Source organism: Macrobrachium nipponense, chromosome 23 (genome assembly GCF_015104395.2).
Source record: "Macrobrachium nipponense isolate FS-2020 chromosome 23, ASM1510439v2, whole genome shotgun sequence".
Classification (NCBI taxonomy): Eukaryota; Metazoa; Arthropoda; class Malacostraca; order Decapoda; family Palaemonidae; genus Macrobrachium; species Macrobrachium nipponense.
In genome coordinates, this window is record NC_061090.1 from 27,897,651 (window position 1) to 27,913,640 (window position 15,990).

General features: G+C 50.7%; 1 protein-coding gene across 1 annotated transcript in view; it reads right to left on the reverse strand.

Moving 5' to 3' along the window:
- LOC135197394 (mitotic spindle assembly checkpoint protein MAD1-like) overlaps window positions 1–13,968 on the reverse strand; it is a 69,573-nt gene extending 55,605 nt beyond the window's left edge. The window contains exons 1-2 of the mRNA XM_064224489.1: window positions 13,935–13,968; window positions 13,211–13,413 (exon numbers count right to left, since the gene is read on the reverse strand). Coding sequence (XP_064080559.1) covers window positions 13,211–13,413; window positions 13,935–13,968 — 237 coding nt within the window. The remainder of the gene's footprint in view (window positions 1–13,210; window positions 13,414–13,934) is intronic.
- Window positions 13,969–15,990: the final 2,022 nt, after the last annotated feature.

The following is a 15,990-nucleotide window of genomic DNA, read 5'->3' on the forward strand; positions in this document are numbered from 1 at the left end:
CATCCATGTCGTACGCCCTCCTGATCACCTCACGCAGCCAGAAAGAAAGAGTATTCTTGGAAACTTCTTTCTTGGTAACCCTGGTGCTAACGAAGAGGCGTTGACACTCAGGCCTGAGGTGTCGAGTTCTCTTCAGATAGCGCCGTAGGGCCATCGTAGGACAAAGCAGCATCTCATCCGCATCATTATCAGTGAAGTCCTTCAGGGAGGGGATCGTGAAAGACTCGAACCTGTCGTCAGGGACCGAAGGATTCCGAGTCTTCGCTACGAAGTTTGGGACGAAATCGAGCGTCATGGATTCCCATCCCCTGGAATGCTTGATCTTGAAGGAAAGACCATGAAGTTCCCCTACTCTCTTTGCCGATGCCAGGGCCAGCAGGAAGAGGGTCTTGAGGGTCAGATCCCTGTCTGACAACTCTAGGAGTGGCTCGAAGGGTCTTTGAGTGAAACTCCTAAGGACGAGAATCACATCCCACCCCGGGGGCCTGAGTTCCCTGGGTGGGCAAGACCTCTCGAAGCTCTTCATATGGAGGGAGATCTCGAAGGAGGAGATATCCACTCCTCGCAGTTTAAGGACTAGGGCTAGGGCAGCTCTGTATCCTTTAACTGCAGAGATGGAGAGGAGCTTCTCTCGGCGAAGATACACGAGGAAATCCGCTACCTGGTGAATAGTGGCTCTGAGAGGAGAGAGACCCTGTCCATGACACCAATCACAGAAGACGGACCACTTTCCCTGGTATACAGCTGCAGAGGACTGTCCGAGGTACCCAGCCATCTCTGTTGCTGCTTGGCGAGAAAAGCCTCTCGCTCGCAAGAGATGGTGGATAACAGCCAGCCGTGAAGACACAGGGACTCGACCGACCGGTGGTACCTTTCTACGTGTGGCTGGCACAGGAGGTTGTGCCAGGGGGGAATCTCTCTCGGTGCTTCGGCGGGCAGAGCCAGCAGGTCCGGGTACCAAATGGCTTGAGGCCATTTGGGCGCCACCAGGATCATCCGAAGACTATGGGTGATCAGCGCCCTGCCGATCACCTTGTGAATCAGACAGAACGGGGGAAAGGCATACACGAAGAGATTGTCCCACGGGTGTTGAAGCACGTCCTATGCAGCTGCCCATGGGTCCGGCACAACCGAGTAGAAAACCTGGAGTTTTCTGTTGTGCCAGGTGGCGAACTGATCTACGACTGGACGCCCCCACAGGTTGAAGAGCCTTTGCGCCATGTCTGGGTGAAGGGACCACTTGGTTCCTGTCACCTGATCCTGACGGCTGAGCTTGTCGGCTACCACATTCCTCTTGCCTGGAATGTAGCGGGCTGACAGCTGTACCGAGTGTGCCACGGCCCACTCGTGCACCTGCAATGTCAACTGATGCAACGGGAGGGACACTAGGCCCTCTGTTTGTTGACGTACGCTACTACCGTGGTGTTGTCGCTCATCAACACCACAGTGTCCCACCAGATGATCTTGGAACTCTTGGAGAGCGAGGAACGCTGCCTTGAGCTCCAGGACGTTGATGTGAATGTGCCTGTCGTGATGGTTCCACACACCCGCAGCCAGCAACTCCTCCAGGTGTGCGGCCCATCCCTCCGTCGATGTGTCTGAGAACAGCAACATCTCCGGGGGGATGGGGGGATCCCTCGGTCGATGCGTCTGAGAACAGCAACATCTCGGGGGGGGAGAGAGAGAGCGAGAGAGAGAAGAGAGGAGGAGGAGGAGAGGAGGAGGAGGAAGAGGAGGAGGAAGGAGGAGGAGAAAGAGAGAGAGAGGAGAGGAGGAGAGGAGGAGGAGGAGGAGGAGGAAGGAGGAGGAGGAGGAAGGAGGAGGAGTGCGAAGAGGCACTCCTCTTGAGGTTCCCGTCATCCAGCCACCAGGCTAGGTCCTGCCTCACCTCCTCCGTGAGGGACACGGGGAAGAAAGGTGGACGGAGGAGGGACACGGGGAAGAAAGGTGGGTCTCTTGCCTGTGACCAACACTCCTTTATTCTCCACTGAAGAGACTGCAGGTGAAGACGCCCGTGAGGGACTAGCTTCTCGAGAGACGACAGGTGACCAATCACGACCTGCCACTGCTGAGCTGGCTGCTCCTGTAGGGACAGGAACTGTCCTGCTGCCTCCCTGAACCTGCTGATCCGCGAATCTGCAGGGAAGACTCGCCCTGCTACCGTGTCGATCAGCATGCCCAGGTAATTCATTCTCTGCTTGGGCTCGAGATCTGACTTCTCGTAATTCACTTCAATCCCCAGATCGCGGCAGAATTCGAGGAGTCGATGACTAACCAATCGTCGAGATACCTCAGAAGATGTATCCCTACCGAGTGGGCCCAAGCCGACACCAGCATGAACACTCGCGTGAACACCTGTGGGGCGGTTGAAAGACCGAAACAAAGTGCCCTGAATTGGTACACCGTCCTGTCGAGGATGAAGCGGAGGTACTTCCTGGAGGATTGATGGATGGGTATCAGGAAGTCGTTCTCCCTGATGGAATCGAGCACTGACTGTGCTGTTTCCATTGTGAACCGAGTCTGGCGAACGAATTGGGTCAAGGGAGAGAGATCTATCACCGGGCGCCAGCCCCCCCGAGGACTTCTCCACCAGGAAAAGTCAACTGTAGAAGCCCAGCGACTGATCCCATACGATCTCCACAGCACGTTTGCTCAGCGTGGCTTCTAATTCCTTCCGAAGCGCCACGTCCTTGGCCGAACCAGGAACGTACATCTGATGATGGACCGGGTTGGAGGTGAGGGGTGGCCGAGACTCGAAGGGTAGTAAATATCCCTCCCGAAGGACGTTCACTATCCATGTCTCCGCTCTGAAGCGCTGCCATGTTGCCCAATGGCTCGCTAGACACCCCCCCACTTCCGGCAGCAGGTGAGGGGGAACACCGTCCCTAGTGTTTCCCTCCTCTCTTCAACTTCTTCTTCCCAGTTCCTCCTCGAGAGGAGGCGGCCTGGGAGGAGGGCTGGTTACGGTCACTCATTACCGTCGAAGTCGAAGGCAGAGTCTTTCCTCTCGGCTTCGACGAAGCGATCGTCTTAGCCGCAGAGGAAGCGCTAGCTAAACTCTTGGGCTTAGCCGCAGTCGTTCGAGGTTGCCCAGCCACCTTCGAGACTGCCTGGTGGACTAAACGGTCACTCTCTCAGTGCGCCATTGTTCCACCGCATCGTCCACCATCTCTCTGGGGAAGAGAGAGGAGTAACTCCGCACCGGTTTGTTGCGAAGACCCAAGGCCGCCTCTCGCCCAGCAGCCCTGGTCACTCGAGTGAGGACAGCGTCCCTACGCCTCAGTACCAGGTTGACCCACAGGTTAGCCGTCTGATGGGCCAGGTAGGAGATGGCCCTACCTCCAGACTGGCAGTCTCACAAAAGCCGGGTCCCCTTCAGGAATGATGTTTCCCGAGGAGGCCGCAGCTTTAGACACTGTGAGGGACCACAGGTCTAGCCATGAGACTGCTTGGAATGCTGCCATAGCGGTAGATTCCAAGGCAAGTGCCTCTTGCTGCGAGAAATGATATTGTTTTATGATACAATAAAGTTTCATCATACTTACCTGGCAGATATATACATAGCTATTGACTCCGTCGTCCCCGACAGAAATTCAAATTTCGCTGCACTCGCTACATGTAGGAAGGGTGATCTACCGCCTGCCTCTGGGTAGCAGGACTAGGAAAATACTATTTACCCGTTTTCTAATCAGATTCTCTCTTCCACCTGTCTCCTGCGGGGAGGAGGGTGCTGGGTGGGTCTTCAATGTATATATTTGCCAGGTAAGTATGTATGAAACTTTATTGTATCATAACAATATCATCTTATACATTCAACTTACCTGTCAGATATACAATAGCTGATTGACACCCTTTGGTGGAGGGCAAGAGACAGCTAACTAACTGACTAGACAGGTAAAACAACATGTTGAGGGTATAAATAAACCTTAGTTCCTACCTTATTAGATGGAAGACTTCGTGGCTACTGCCAGGAGTCTGCTTCATCTCAAGAGCCTTAGCGAGATAGTGATCTGTGGCCAAGAGTTCTTGCCGGTCTGTCGATGGGGTCTTATCCACTTACTCGGCAGAGCCTAACTGGCGTTTGTCAAGGGGTGCTAATCCGGCTTATATGACAACACGCCTTCTTTAAGGAGCACACAACCGATCCCGATCACCGATCCTAACCCGTTGTTAGTTCTAAGATTGCCAAGAGTCATCCCCAAACTCTTAGCAAACAACCACAAACTCAAAACTCATACATACAAAAATAAAAAATTTTGTACCCCTCTAATAGTCAGCTGTCACCTCTCGATTTCCAAATGAAGCGAAGTGAAGGCCGCTAGTGCGACATTCTGACACTCCCATGCACAGGAAACACGAGAACACATCCGACAAGAGGGTTACGTACAATTTAAGGATCGGTGCTCTCTCCTTTACCCAGAACCGTCTGTGCTGACACAAACGGACCTAAAGAAAAACATTTCTCATACGTTACTCGCACATCTTTTAAAATAATGAGATGCAAATACTGAGTTGCATCTCCAATAGGTTGCGTCCAAATATTTTTCAGTGACTATTTCTCTGGAACGCAATTGATGTCGCGATTGCCCTTACCTCATGAGCTCTTACTCTTAATAGATTAAAAGAGTCATCTGGGCAGTTCTTATGAGCCTCGGTAATTACACTCTAACAAAGAAGGCCAAAGCATTTTTAGACATCTTGGGGTCTTTTACCGAGCACCAAAGACCATGTTGTGAGCCTCCCAACCCGCTTCTTCCTGTCCAGATAGAATTTCAGTGCTCTAACTGGACAAAGTGATCTTTCTATTTCTCTGGCCTACTAGGCTAGTAAGTCCTTTTACCTCGAAACTCCTAGGCCAGGGATTCGAAGGGTTCTCGTTTTGGCAAGAAAAAGAGTCTGAATGAAACAAATCGCAGAATCTTCTTTGAAACCAACTCGTGACTCAAGGGCGTGCAACTCGCTGACCCTTTTAGCCGTAGCCAGAGATAGAAGAAATATACACTTTCTAGTGATATCAGGCGGAATGAAGCCGTATGAGGTGGTTCGAACTTTTCCGAGGATAGAAATTTTAGAACCACATCTAAGTTCCAGCTCGGAATCCTAGGCTCTACTGACTTGGACGTTTCAAAAGAGCGGATGAGGTCGTGTTGCAAATCTTTTATTATTCGTCAAGTCTAAGCCTCTGTTTCTAAAGACTGACGAAAGCATACTTCTGTATCCTTTAATTGTTGGTACAGAGAGATGTGACTTTTTTCCCTCAGGAAAGAAGAAATCCGCAATTTCGGTTACAGAGGTATTGGAAGAGGACAGCTTCTTCGACCTGCACCAGTTTCTGAAAACTTCCCACTTCGATTGGTACACTCGCCTAGTAGATGATCTGCGGGCTAGCAATTGCGCTTGCCGCCTTGCGAGAAAACCCTCTCGCTCTGACCAATCTTTCGATAGTCGAAAGGCAGTCAGAGCAAGAGCGGGTAGATTTTGATGGTACCTCTCGAAGTGGGTTGTTTGAGCAGATCTATCCTGTTTGGAAGAGATCTGGGGAAGTCCACTGTCCACTCCATCACCTCCGTGAACCAAATTCGGGATGGCCAATATGGGGCTATCAGAGTCATTCTGGTTCCCTTCGAGGCCACAAACTTTCTGACTACTTCCCCAGAATCTTGAATGGGGGAAAAGCGTACACGTCTAGCCCTGACCAGTCCAGGAGAAAGGCGTCTATAGCATAGGCCCTTGGATCCTCTACCAGGGCGCAAAATGTGTCTATCCTTTTGGAGAGAAACGTGGCGAATAGATCTATCTGTGGTTTCCCCCAAAGATACCAAAGGGTCTGACAGACTTCCGAGGTGGAGGGTCCATTCTGTAGGAAGGACCTGGAACCTCCTGCTCAGTCTGTCCGCTCTCACGTTCCTCTCCCCTTGCACAAATCTCGTTAGAAGGACCACATTCCTTTGATTTGCCCACATCAGCAGATCTCTTGCCAGTTCGTATAGGGCGAAAGTAGTGAGTTCCTCCTTGCTTCTTGACATAAGCCAGAGCGGTCGTATTGTCGGAGTTTATCTGAATTACTTTGTCTCTGACTATCTGCTCGAAGCTCCTTAACGCGAGGTGAATCGCAAAGAGCTCCTTGCAATTTATGTGCCATGACACCTGCTCTTACCGACCAGGTGCCCGACACTTCTTCGGACCCTAGAGTCGCACCCCAAACTGTCTCCGATGCGTCTGAGAACAATGTCAGGTTTGGGTTTCCGAACTTCTAAGGATACTCCTCTGTTTTCTTCCAAGGGGGTCAACCACCACCTTAACTGTTGTTTTACTTCTAATGAGATCGGAAACGTGTCCGAGAGCTGTCCTGTCTTCCAACTCCAACTGCTTCTCAGGAAGTACTGAAGCGGACGGAGATGCAGTCTTCCTAGAGGAAAGAACTGTTCGAGCGAGGAAAGGGTCCCCAGAAGGCTCAACCATTCCCTCGCTGAAGTACGCTCTTTCTCTAAGAAGTTCAATACTGTGGCACAGCCTTTCCTTACTCTCTCTTGAGAAGGAAATACTTGAAAACCCCGAGAATCCATCTGAATCCCCAGATAGACTACGTTCTGGCGGGGACCATCTGGGATTTCTCGAGGTTCACGATTAATCCTAATGTCTTCGTCAAATCCAGGATTGTTGACAGGTCCTCCAGACACTGCTTTTGAGACTGGCCTGATGAGCCAGTCGTCCAGGTATAGGGAGACGTTTATCCCTTTCATGTGAAAGGTGTTTTGACACATTTTTCATTAAGTCTGTGAAGACTTGGGGAGCCGTAGAAAGGCCGAAACACAGGGCCCTGAACTGATAGATCCTTCCCTCGAACATGAAACGAAGGTACTTCCTCGACGAATGGTGAATCGGGACGTGGAAATATTGCGTCTTGAAGATCTAGAGACGCCATCCAATCTCCTTGACGGAGAGCGCAAGTACTGAGGCAGACGTTTCCATGCTGAACTTCTGTTGTTGTACGAATTTGTTCAGCGAACTTACATCCAGTACTGGCCTCCATCCCCCCGAGGGCTTTCGCTACGAGAAACAAGAGATTGTAAAACCCCGGGAGCTTTGATCCAGTACCAGCTCTATTGCTCTTTTGTCCCACATCTGCTCCACCATCTGACGAAGAGTATCCATCAGAAACAGGGTCCCTGTTTCTGGCTGACAGTTCCCTCGGTGACGTTGTCAACGGGGGTCTGTCCTTGAATGGGATATAATAACCCTTCTTGATTACTGACATTGACCAAGGATCGGATCCTATGTCTTCCCATGCTCCCGCAAAGAATTGTAACCTGGCTCCTACAGGTGTCTGGAGGAAAGATTCTCATTTTCCCTTCTTAAAGGGACGGAAGGCAGATCTTCCCCTTTTTTCAGTTGATTTCCTTCTGACGATGGATCTAGCCTGAGCGCCTCCTCGAAAGGGCTGTTGTTGTTTGAGTTGGCTTAGATGCTTTCTTTCCTCACTAGCCACAGGTCTATTCTTCCTTGAGGATTGCCTCAAAAAGATCCTGAGTGGCTTTCTCAGTTAGCGAATGCGCAATGTCTCTCACCAAACTGCGAAGGAAATAAATGCTCAGAGAGAGCGCATACAGCAAGGCGGATCTCTGTGAAGGAGAGACGGCCTTAGTGAGAAAGGCACTATGAACCGCTCTCTTCTTTAGTATTCCCGCACCAAAGAGGGAGCACACTTCCGCCGATCCATCTTGAACCGCCATTGTCTATGCATGTAAGGATGCTATGCAAAGTTTCAGGGCTTAGTTGTTCTTTTTCATGGGACTTCTTAGCAATGACCCCAAGGGACCAATCTAGGAAGTTAAATACTTCTAAGGTGTGAAAAAGTCCTTGAGGAGATGGTCCATTTCCGAAAGACCCCATGTTGCTTTTGCTGAATTCAAGGCATGTCTCCTCGACGAGTCCACGAGACTGGAGAAGTCCGATTCAGCTGAAACAGGCAGAGACAATCCCATGTTTTCTCCGTTTCGTACCATATGCCCTCTCCTGCCCCTTAGTTAGCGGGAGGCATGCAAAAAGATCGTCCTTCCTAAACTCCTTATTAGTCTTGATCCAGGAGTCAGCGATTGTAAGGCCCTTTTCATGGATATGGCCGGCTTCATTTTCAGGAAAGACGAAGACTTGTGTGCTTCGTACTTGAAAATAGAGAGCGAGGAGAAGGAGGAGCGGCTGGAGTTAATGCATCTCCATATTCTTCTAAGAGAAGAGCAGAAAGAACTTTGTAATTCGAGAGCCCTTCTCTGTTAGTAGCTTCGTCCTCCGAGACGTCATCTAAATTAATAGGATCGGAAGGAGAAGGCTCCCTCCCTCCTCTGTCTCCTCTCTCGATTTCTTCCTTTCCGAGAAGAAGAAGCACTTCTATAAGGGAGATGGGCTAGGAGTAACTCTCTCCTTACGTTGATCATTAGGAGAGTCACGTATCACTGCTCTACACCTGTTAGACTCCTGTCGGATGTCAAGCTCTTCACGAGGAGAATGCGCCTGGCGTTTAGCAGGAGTATCTCGCTGAGAATACTCCTGAGGCCTGGTAGGAGTAACCTGTTTGGAATACTCCTGGCGCCCGACAGTCGTTACACTCTTCGAATACTCCTGCCGTCTGGAAGGCGCATCTCGCTCCAAATACTCCTGGCGCTTGTTAAGTATTAGCTCAGAATACTCCTGGCGCTTGGTAGGCGCATCGCGCTTCGAATACTCCTGGCGCCTGGTAGGAGTAAAAAGTCCAGAATACTCCTGGCGCCTGGAGGAGTAGCGAGGCCAGGAGTAATCAAGGCGCTTGGCGGCAGGAGTATCTCCAGTTCAACGAATACTCCTGACCTACGGAAGGCGCATCTAGTTCCGAATACTCCTGATGCTTGGTAGGAGTATCGCTCATGGAATGCGCCTTTCGAATAGCAAGTATATTGCTCTTAGCGGGCGCTATACTCCTATCAGGAGTTCTCTCTTCTCCAATAGGCTCTTGTTGCTTGGATGAAGATCTGGGCCTAGAACGATCTACAGTAAAGTCTGGCTCTTGGCGCCTACTTGGCGCCTGGCTCCTAGTTGGCGCCTGACGCTTGGTAGGAGTTACTTCCTTTCCCACATCTCGCCTGCCTAACGCACCGCTCCCCCCAGAGATGGCCGCTTGTGCGACAACTCCCCTGGAGGGTTCGTCGCGCCCGACAGGAGATCGGTATTTGGATCTCTTATAGGAAGCCTGTCATCCTTTTTACGAGTAGGCTCCTTAGAAAGTACTCCTACCAAAGACGCTATTTGCTCCTGTACATTCATCAAAATTCTCCTGGTCGAAGGCTCATTCGAATCAGGAGAAGGAGATCTGGAAGGCGCTCGAGAGAGTTTTCCCTTCCAAGGATCTAAATCCTTTCTAGCTTTCTTGATTACCGAAGGCGCCTCCTCTTCAGAGAAGCGCTCGGGGCTAGAATTAAGCTCAGGTTCTTTCCAGTTCCTTTTTAGCGGACGTGAAAGCTTCGATTCCTTCCATCCTCTTCTCGGAGAAGGCGAACTAGAAGATGAAAAGCACTCACGAAGGACGCTTTTTCTATAGCTGTCCCTGGCAGACTGAGATGTATACGATTCTGCCGAAGGGACGCCTGATCGTTGGGGATTCCCCACAACCCCCACCGTAAGGCTTTCGACTTTCCTTCTCCTCTGGGCCAGGGAGCTTGGAAGAGGTCTAGGCCTGGGAGCGTCGCAGGGACGACCAGACGCCCCCTCACTACACTGGGGACACTAACATCACTCGAGAAACCACATCACTTCTCTTACCTTCTAATGCTTCCATTTTCTCTTGCATTTTTTGAAGGGAAGCTCTGAGTTCCGCTATTTCTGAGGCGGAATCAGAGGGATAAACTTGTGAACGGGCTGAAACAGGGGGAAGAATGGTCATAATTACGAGAAGAAGAAGAAGCTACAGAACTACTAGACATTTTCCGGCTTTTGTAAGCCGCCTTCCTCTCTCTATCCTTCTCTAACTTCTTCAAGTAAGAAGTCAGATTCTTCCATTCTTGCTCACTCAATCTCTCACACTCGTTACACGTTTTCTCAATTGAGCATTCAACCTTTCTACAACCACGACGTAGTGTGAGGATCTACCGAAGCTTTCGGAATCCTCACCTTACAGCCCTCATTCACACACACTCTGAAGCTAACACTAGAATCAGACATATTCACGAAAATCCAAAGCGAAGTCCAAAAACCAGTCCACGATAGCGAATGCCAAACAACGATCCAAGTACGTCACCAAAAATCAGTCGAAAGATGATCAAAAGCGTTGTGAAAAAAGAATTCCAGTCAGGAGGAAGTAACAACAATGTTGATACTACCGGCGACAGAGAGAATCTGATTAGAAAACGGGAATAGTTCCTAGTCCTGCTACCAGAGCAGGGCGGTAGATCACCTGACCTACCTGTAGCGAGTGCCGCGAAATTTGAATTTCTGTCGGGGACGACGGAGTCGATAGCTATGTATATATCTGACAGGTAAGTTGAATGTATGAAACCAGAGGTTCTCCGACAGGAGCTGCTGCAGACACCCCCATAGTTAGCCTAGCTAATTCCAGGTTAACCTGTTTGGGCGACAGAGGGTCTTCTGAAGGCACGTAAAAGCGCCTCTGTCGCGGTAGAGGTGGGGGGAAGGAGCTTGGCCGACCTGCTGGACCGAAGCGAACCCTCCTGTCCGGAGACGAGAGCTTCCACCTGGCTAAGCACACTTTCGGCCAAGGCTGATCGCAGCAGACCCACCGTCGTCCTGGGTTCCTTTTTGGGTCCCCAGAATGACTCCAAACCCGATGTAGGCTCAGAGGGTGGGATCGGCGATCCTTCCCCGAGGTCGTTGTGCTGACGGATCAGCGCGATAACCTCGGCGAACGACCTCTGGATCTCAGGAGTGACTGCGTCCTGCGGAGACGGACCGTCAAGCCCGTCCAGCAAGGAGGAACCACAACAGACCCCTCATGGTCTCCTCCTGCCACTTGCGCGTTCGATCTGGTGGGTCCTAGGACCGTGCCAGGTTCGTAGGGCGTCGTGGCGGGATTGCGAGGAGCGCGCCCCTCGCGATCACTCTTGGTCGCCTCGCTCTTCCCGGTGTGCTGGGGGGCTGCAGGCGATCACCAACCCACGGTGGCGATCGAGCTGCAGGCCTAGTCGAGTGGTTCTCACGGGGAGAGCGGCTGGACCGAGAACAGCAGCGACAGTCCTGAGCGTCAGGAGAGCTGCTGCTGGTCCCCCTCTCTGCCCGGTCCTGGTGGGGACGGCGGTCAAGGGACCGGCAGAGTCCGCTGTTGCGGTGGGAGCGAGGATTGTCCTCACGGCGCGTCACGCTGCTTGGACCAGCCGAGGTTGGTCCAGGCGATCTAGGGGACTGCTTCCTTGCCTCAGCCCGCAGCCGGTCTGGGACCGTCGCGTCAACCCTGGGTACTGGCAGATCGCCGTGAGAGCGATCGCTGGTCTGGTGGGAGTCGCCTGGATCCTGGCGTCGAGCGGACTCGGTTGCCTGGGTCTTGGTTGCACGGGTGACCGTACACTCGGTACCTCTCGCGAGCGAGAGGCCGAGACGGTACCTGGCACCAAAGCAGAACCTCTGGCGCCAGGTGAGGAGGTACCAGTGTTAGCTGGCGCTCCTCCAGTCCCCGTCTTCTTCCTTGCAGAAGGAGAGACGGGCCCCGTTCCTGAAGGAACAGGAGGACCAGCGGAAGTCCCAACCGTCCCACTGGAGTGGGACAGACCCTTAGAAGTCTTGGGGCGAGCCTTCTTAGGGGGGAGGAGGCTACCTTCTTCTTCTTCAGCTGTGGGGCCTTAGAAGATGAAGGGGAAGCGGCGACAGACGACGTTGAAGATGACGACGTCATCTTCCTCCTCTTCTTCTTCTTCTTCGTCAGGTTCCTCAGGACCACCGTCAGGTCTTCCATCCAGGACGGAGCCGGGGCAGTTGCCGAAGCAACAGGGCCTGACTGCACCTGTCCGGAAGGACCTGGAGTGGGAGCAGCAACAACGGCGGCAGGAACTGGTACTGGAACTGGAGCGGCAGAAAACTCAAGAACAGCAGGTGGGGCAGGAACCAGCGGCATCCTCTGTACTGGAAGCAGGTCCAGGGGAGAGCTCTTGGGACACCGGAAGTCAGGGGCTGGAGCAAGAGCGGCAAAACTAGGCGGCGGCGACAAGGAAAACCTCTTCACCTCCGGCAGTGGCGCCTGAACAGCAGCTGTCGGGGTAACCATGGCGACGTGCTAGGTATAGACCAAGCGAGGTGGAGCAGCATAACCAGGCGTGGACCCCGTCGGGGTGGTCGGGCCGTGAGTTACCAGCCTGGCCCCTCTCGCCAGATGACTCAGCAGCCCCTGCACACAAGGCCCGGCCGAGATCGTCCTCCGTGGCAAGCAAGTCTGAGGAAGGAAACAGTCAGGTCAGTAAGAGGGGGGTCTCCCCTCACCTGGGGAGGGGGGGGGGACAGTTCCCACCCTGAGCGAACAGACGACCCCGAATACAACCTAGCCCCCATCCTCCACGCTCGACTGATCAAGAGAGGAGAAGGAGCGAGATACCCCCCACCCGAAGGGGAAGGAGCGATACGAGGGAGCTGCAATGGAGGGAGAAAAGAAGACATGTCCGTAACCAAAGGAGTAACAGGAGAACCCTCCGATGACTCCTTGGCCGGCTTACGCGGTTTCTTCCTCCCCCCATAGCGCTCCTACTGCTCCTCTGACCAAACAACACATACATCACATGGCTCGGTGCGAGAGCATTCTCGCCCTCAACACCGAGTACAAAGTTCATGAGGATCAACCTCTACAGAGGACCGAAAGGCCCCCACACTTACGGCCCTCCACACCAGGGCACAATCTGTGGCTGATGGGGGGCGAGGGGGTCTCCCCGGCTCTCGGGATTCCATAGTATCACAAAAAACACTGTATGAATATACAAAACAGACGTGTACTTATGTATAGCCTCGCACACACACACACACACAGTAAAAGGAAAAGAGAAAAGCATACGACGAGAGGCGGGCAGAGAGGCGAGGAACACGTCTAACCACCAGCACGGCCGAAAGCAAAGTGACTCCTCTCCTTGCAGTTGAGCTGACCGCCAACTGCCGGACAAGTAGTTAACTACCGAACCCCCTTGTTTGAAGCCTTCTTATTATTAAAGGACCGAGGGTTTGTATATGTATCGGAACAAAATATACGTACCAGTTCTTTATCTCTTAGTAGTTTTCTTTTAAGATCCTCTACCCGAGTATCACACTCAAGTCTTGCCCTCTTATTACATGTCGCTTCATTGTGTAAACGTCCTTTGAGCATAGTTATGGTTGACTTGGCTTCAGCCAACTCTGTATCTTTCTCTCTGAACCTTTTGGCCACATCTGCAAAATCAAGAAAAGAATTGTAGGTGTCTTATAAAACAATTAAAATTTTAATATGAAATGAGAAGGAAGGGCATATAATAAAATTGTTACTGATTGCTTACCACAGTCTACATGAAATACAGGACATTTTTAAGGAAACTGCCATATGAACTATAATAAGCATGTGTATTCACAAAATAGATGTTCAAGGCAGTTTTGAATCCAATATGGCCTCCCACCAAATAACGATGCACTCTTTGGCTCGTTTGGGCACTTCCTTCCCAGCGCTCATTTAATGGTGTACTGAACACTAATTACATATATATATGTAATGTTTATCAATATTACTCATATTTTAGTTGTAATCAGCAAAATAAAACAAATTTTGTTGCCTAAAGTACTAGTGAGAGTATGAGACATGGAATTCCAAGGGGTCATGTGATTGAACTGAAATGCATTCTTACTTTGGTATTTTTGATGTAGAAGTGGTTTTTGTTGGTGAACTATTATTTACAAATACCCAAGACTCTCTACCTAAACCCTCCCCGCCATTTCCAACCCATACCTACTGCCACACTTTGCGTGTGCAATTAGTACCCCCATTCTCTCAGCCTCTCCCCTCCGTTTTGTGTATCCGTCGAGCTCTCCTAGAACATGACAATTCTAGTCAATAACTCTGCATAGACTGCAAGAAATGGTCTCACAAATACGACAGCCACTAAGGACTGGGGCGTCAAATGCATTTTGCTGTGCTTAGTAGTACAGGCGGTCCCTGGGTTACAAGGGGGCTCCGTTCTTGAGACGCGTAGTAAGCCGAAAATGGTCGTAAGCCGGAACATCGTCAAAAATCCTAAGAAAACATGACAATTTGTCGAAAAATGATATTGTTATGATACAATAAAGTTTCATACATACTTACCTGGCAGATATATACTTAGCTAAGACTCCGTCGTCCCCGACAGAAATTCAAATTTCGCGCCACTCGCTACAGGTAGGTCAGGTGATCTACCGGCCTGCCCTGGGTGGCAGGACTAGGAACCATTCCTGTTTTCTATCATATTTTCTTTCTTCCACCTGTCTCCTGCGGGGAGGCTGGGTGGGCCATTAATCGTATATATCTGCCAGGTAAGTATGTATGAAACTTTATTGTATCATAACAATGATATTGTTATGATACAATAAAGTTTCATACATACTTACCTGGCAGATATATACATAGCTAAGCCTCCGTCCTCCCCAACAGAAATAATTTGCAAATTTTCGCGCACGGCTGCAGGTGGTCAGGTGATCTACCGTCCTGGCCCTGGGTGGCAGGATTAGGAACCATTCCCGTTTTCTATCATATTTTCTCTCTCCACCTGTCTCCTGCGGGGAAGCTGGTGGGCCATTAATCATATATATCTTCCAGGTAAGTATGTATGAAACTTTATTGTATCATAACAATATCATTTTCATACAATCAACTTACCTGTCAGATATATACATAGCTGATTGACACCCTTTGGTGGAGGGTAAGAGACAGCTAACATGGAATAGACAGGTAAACAACATATGTGTAGGTTAAAATAAATAACCTTGGTTTCCTATCTGATAGGGTTGGTAGACTTCAATATGGCTTTTGTTGCCAAGGTGAGTCCTGCAATCAACCTCAAGAAACTTTAGCGCAGATTATGTGGATCTTTGGTGGCCAAGGAGTTCTTGTGGGTCTGCCGATGGGGTCCGTTATTCCACTTACTCGGCAGAGCCTAAAAGGTACTTGTCAATGGGTGCTAATCCACTTAATGGTACAATACACCTATGCCTATTGCATAACTAAGGAGCGCAACACCGATCCCGATCACCTGATCCTAACACAAGGGTTCGCGCTCAAATTGAAAAGAGTTATCCCCACACTCCTTTCAAAAACCCCAATAATTTCACTAAGTTAAATAACTTTAACTCAAAGTTAAGGATCAGTGTCGGCTCCTTATCCCAGTAACGTATCCGCAGAAACGTAAAAACCAGAGAAGGATCTCTCGTAGGTTAACTTGACATCCTTTGTGTAATGAGAAGTCAACACAGAGTTGCCTCTACCGTACAACACAGCTAATATGTCTTATATGACATATTGTTATGTAAAGAACAAGAATTTGCAAAAGCGCGCACTTCCTGCGCTTTTAATTCTCAGCTGTTTGAAGGAATCAAGTCACTTATGAAGTGTTTAGGAGATCTCCATGTTCAAAGAAGACCAGGGCTTTCTTGAAATGGATCTCTCCCGTCTGAAGCCTGAAGCCTGGCAGGAACCTTCGCGCCTCCGTGGGTTCTTCGCTCTTGGTTGGAGCCTAGCGCTTGTCTGGTACCTTTCGCTTGACTGGCGCCTCGCGCCAGTTTGGCGCTTTGCCTGCCTGGAGCTTCGCGGCTGGCTGGTACCTCGCGCCTGCCTGGCGCCTCGCGCCTGGTTGGCTCCTCCCCACTTGCCGGAGCTTCGAGCTTAGTAGAGTCCTGAGGATGTCTGGCAATGTCCCCATCGGACACTCTATCTGTCCGATATGTTCGCATCTAGTGCATCTGTGTCAGGTTGTAGGCCCGGTCTTTCTCCTCCATCAGACATGGACAGTGTTCTTGGGGCTGTCTGCCTCTGGCGTT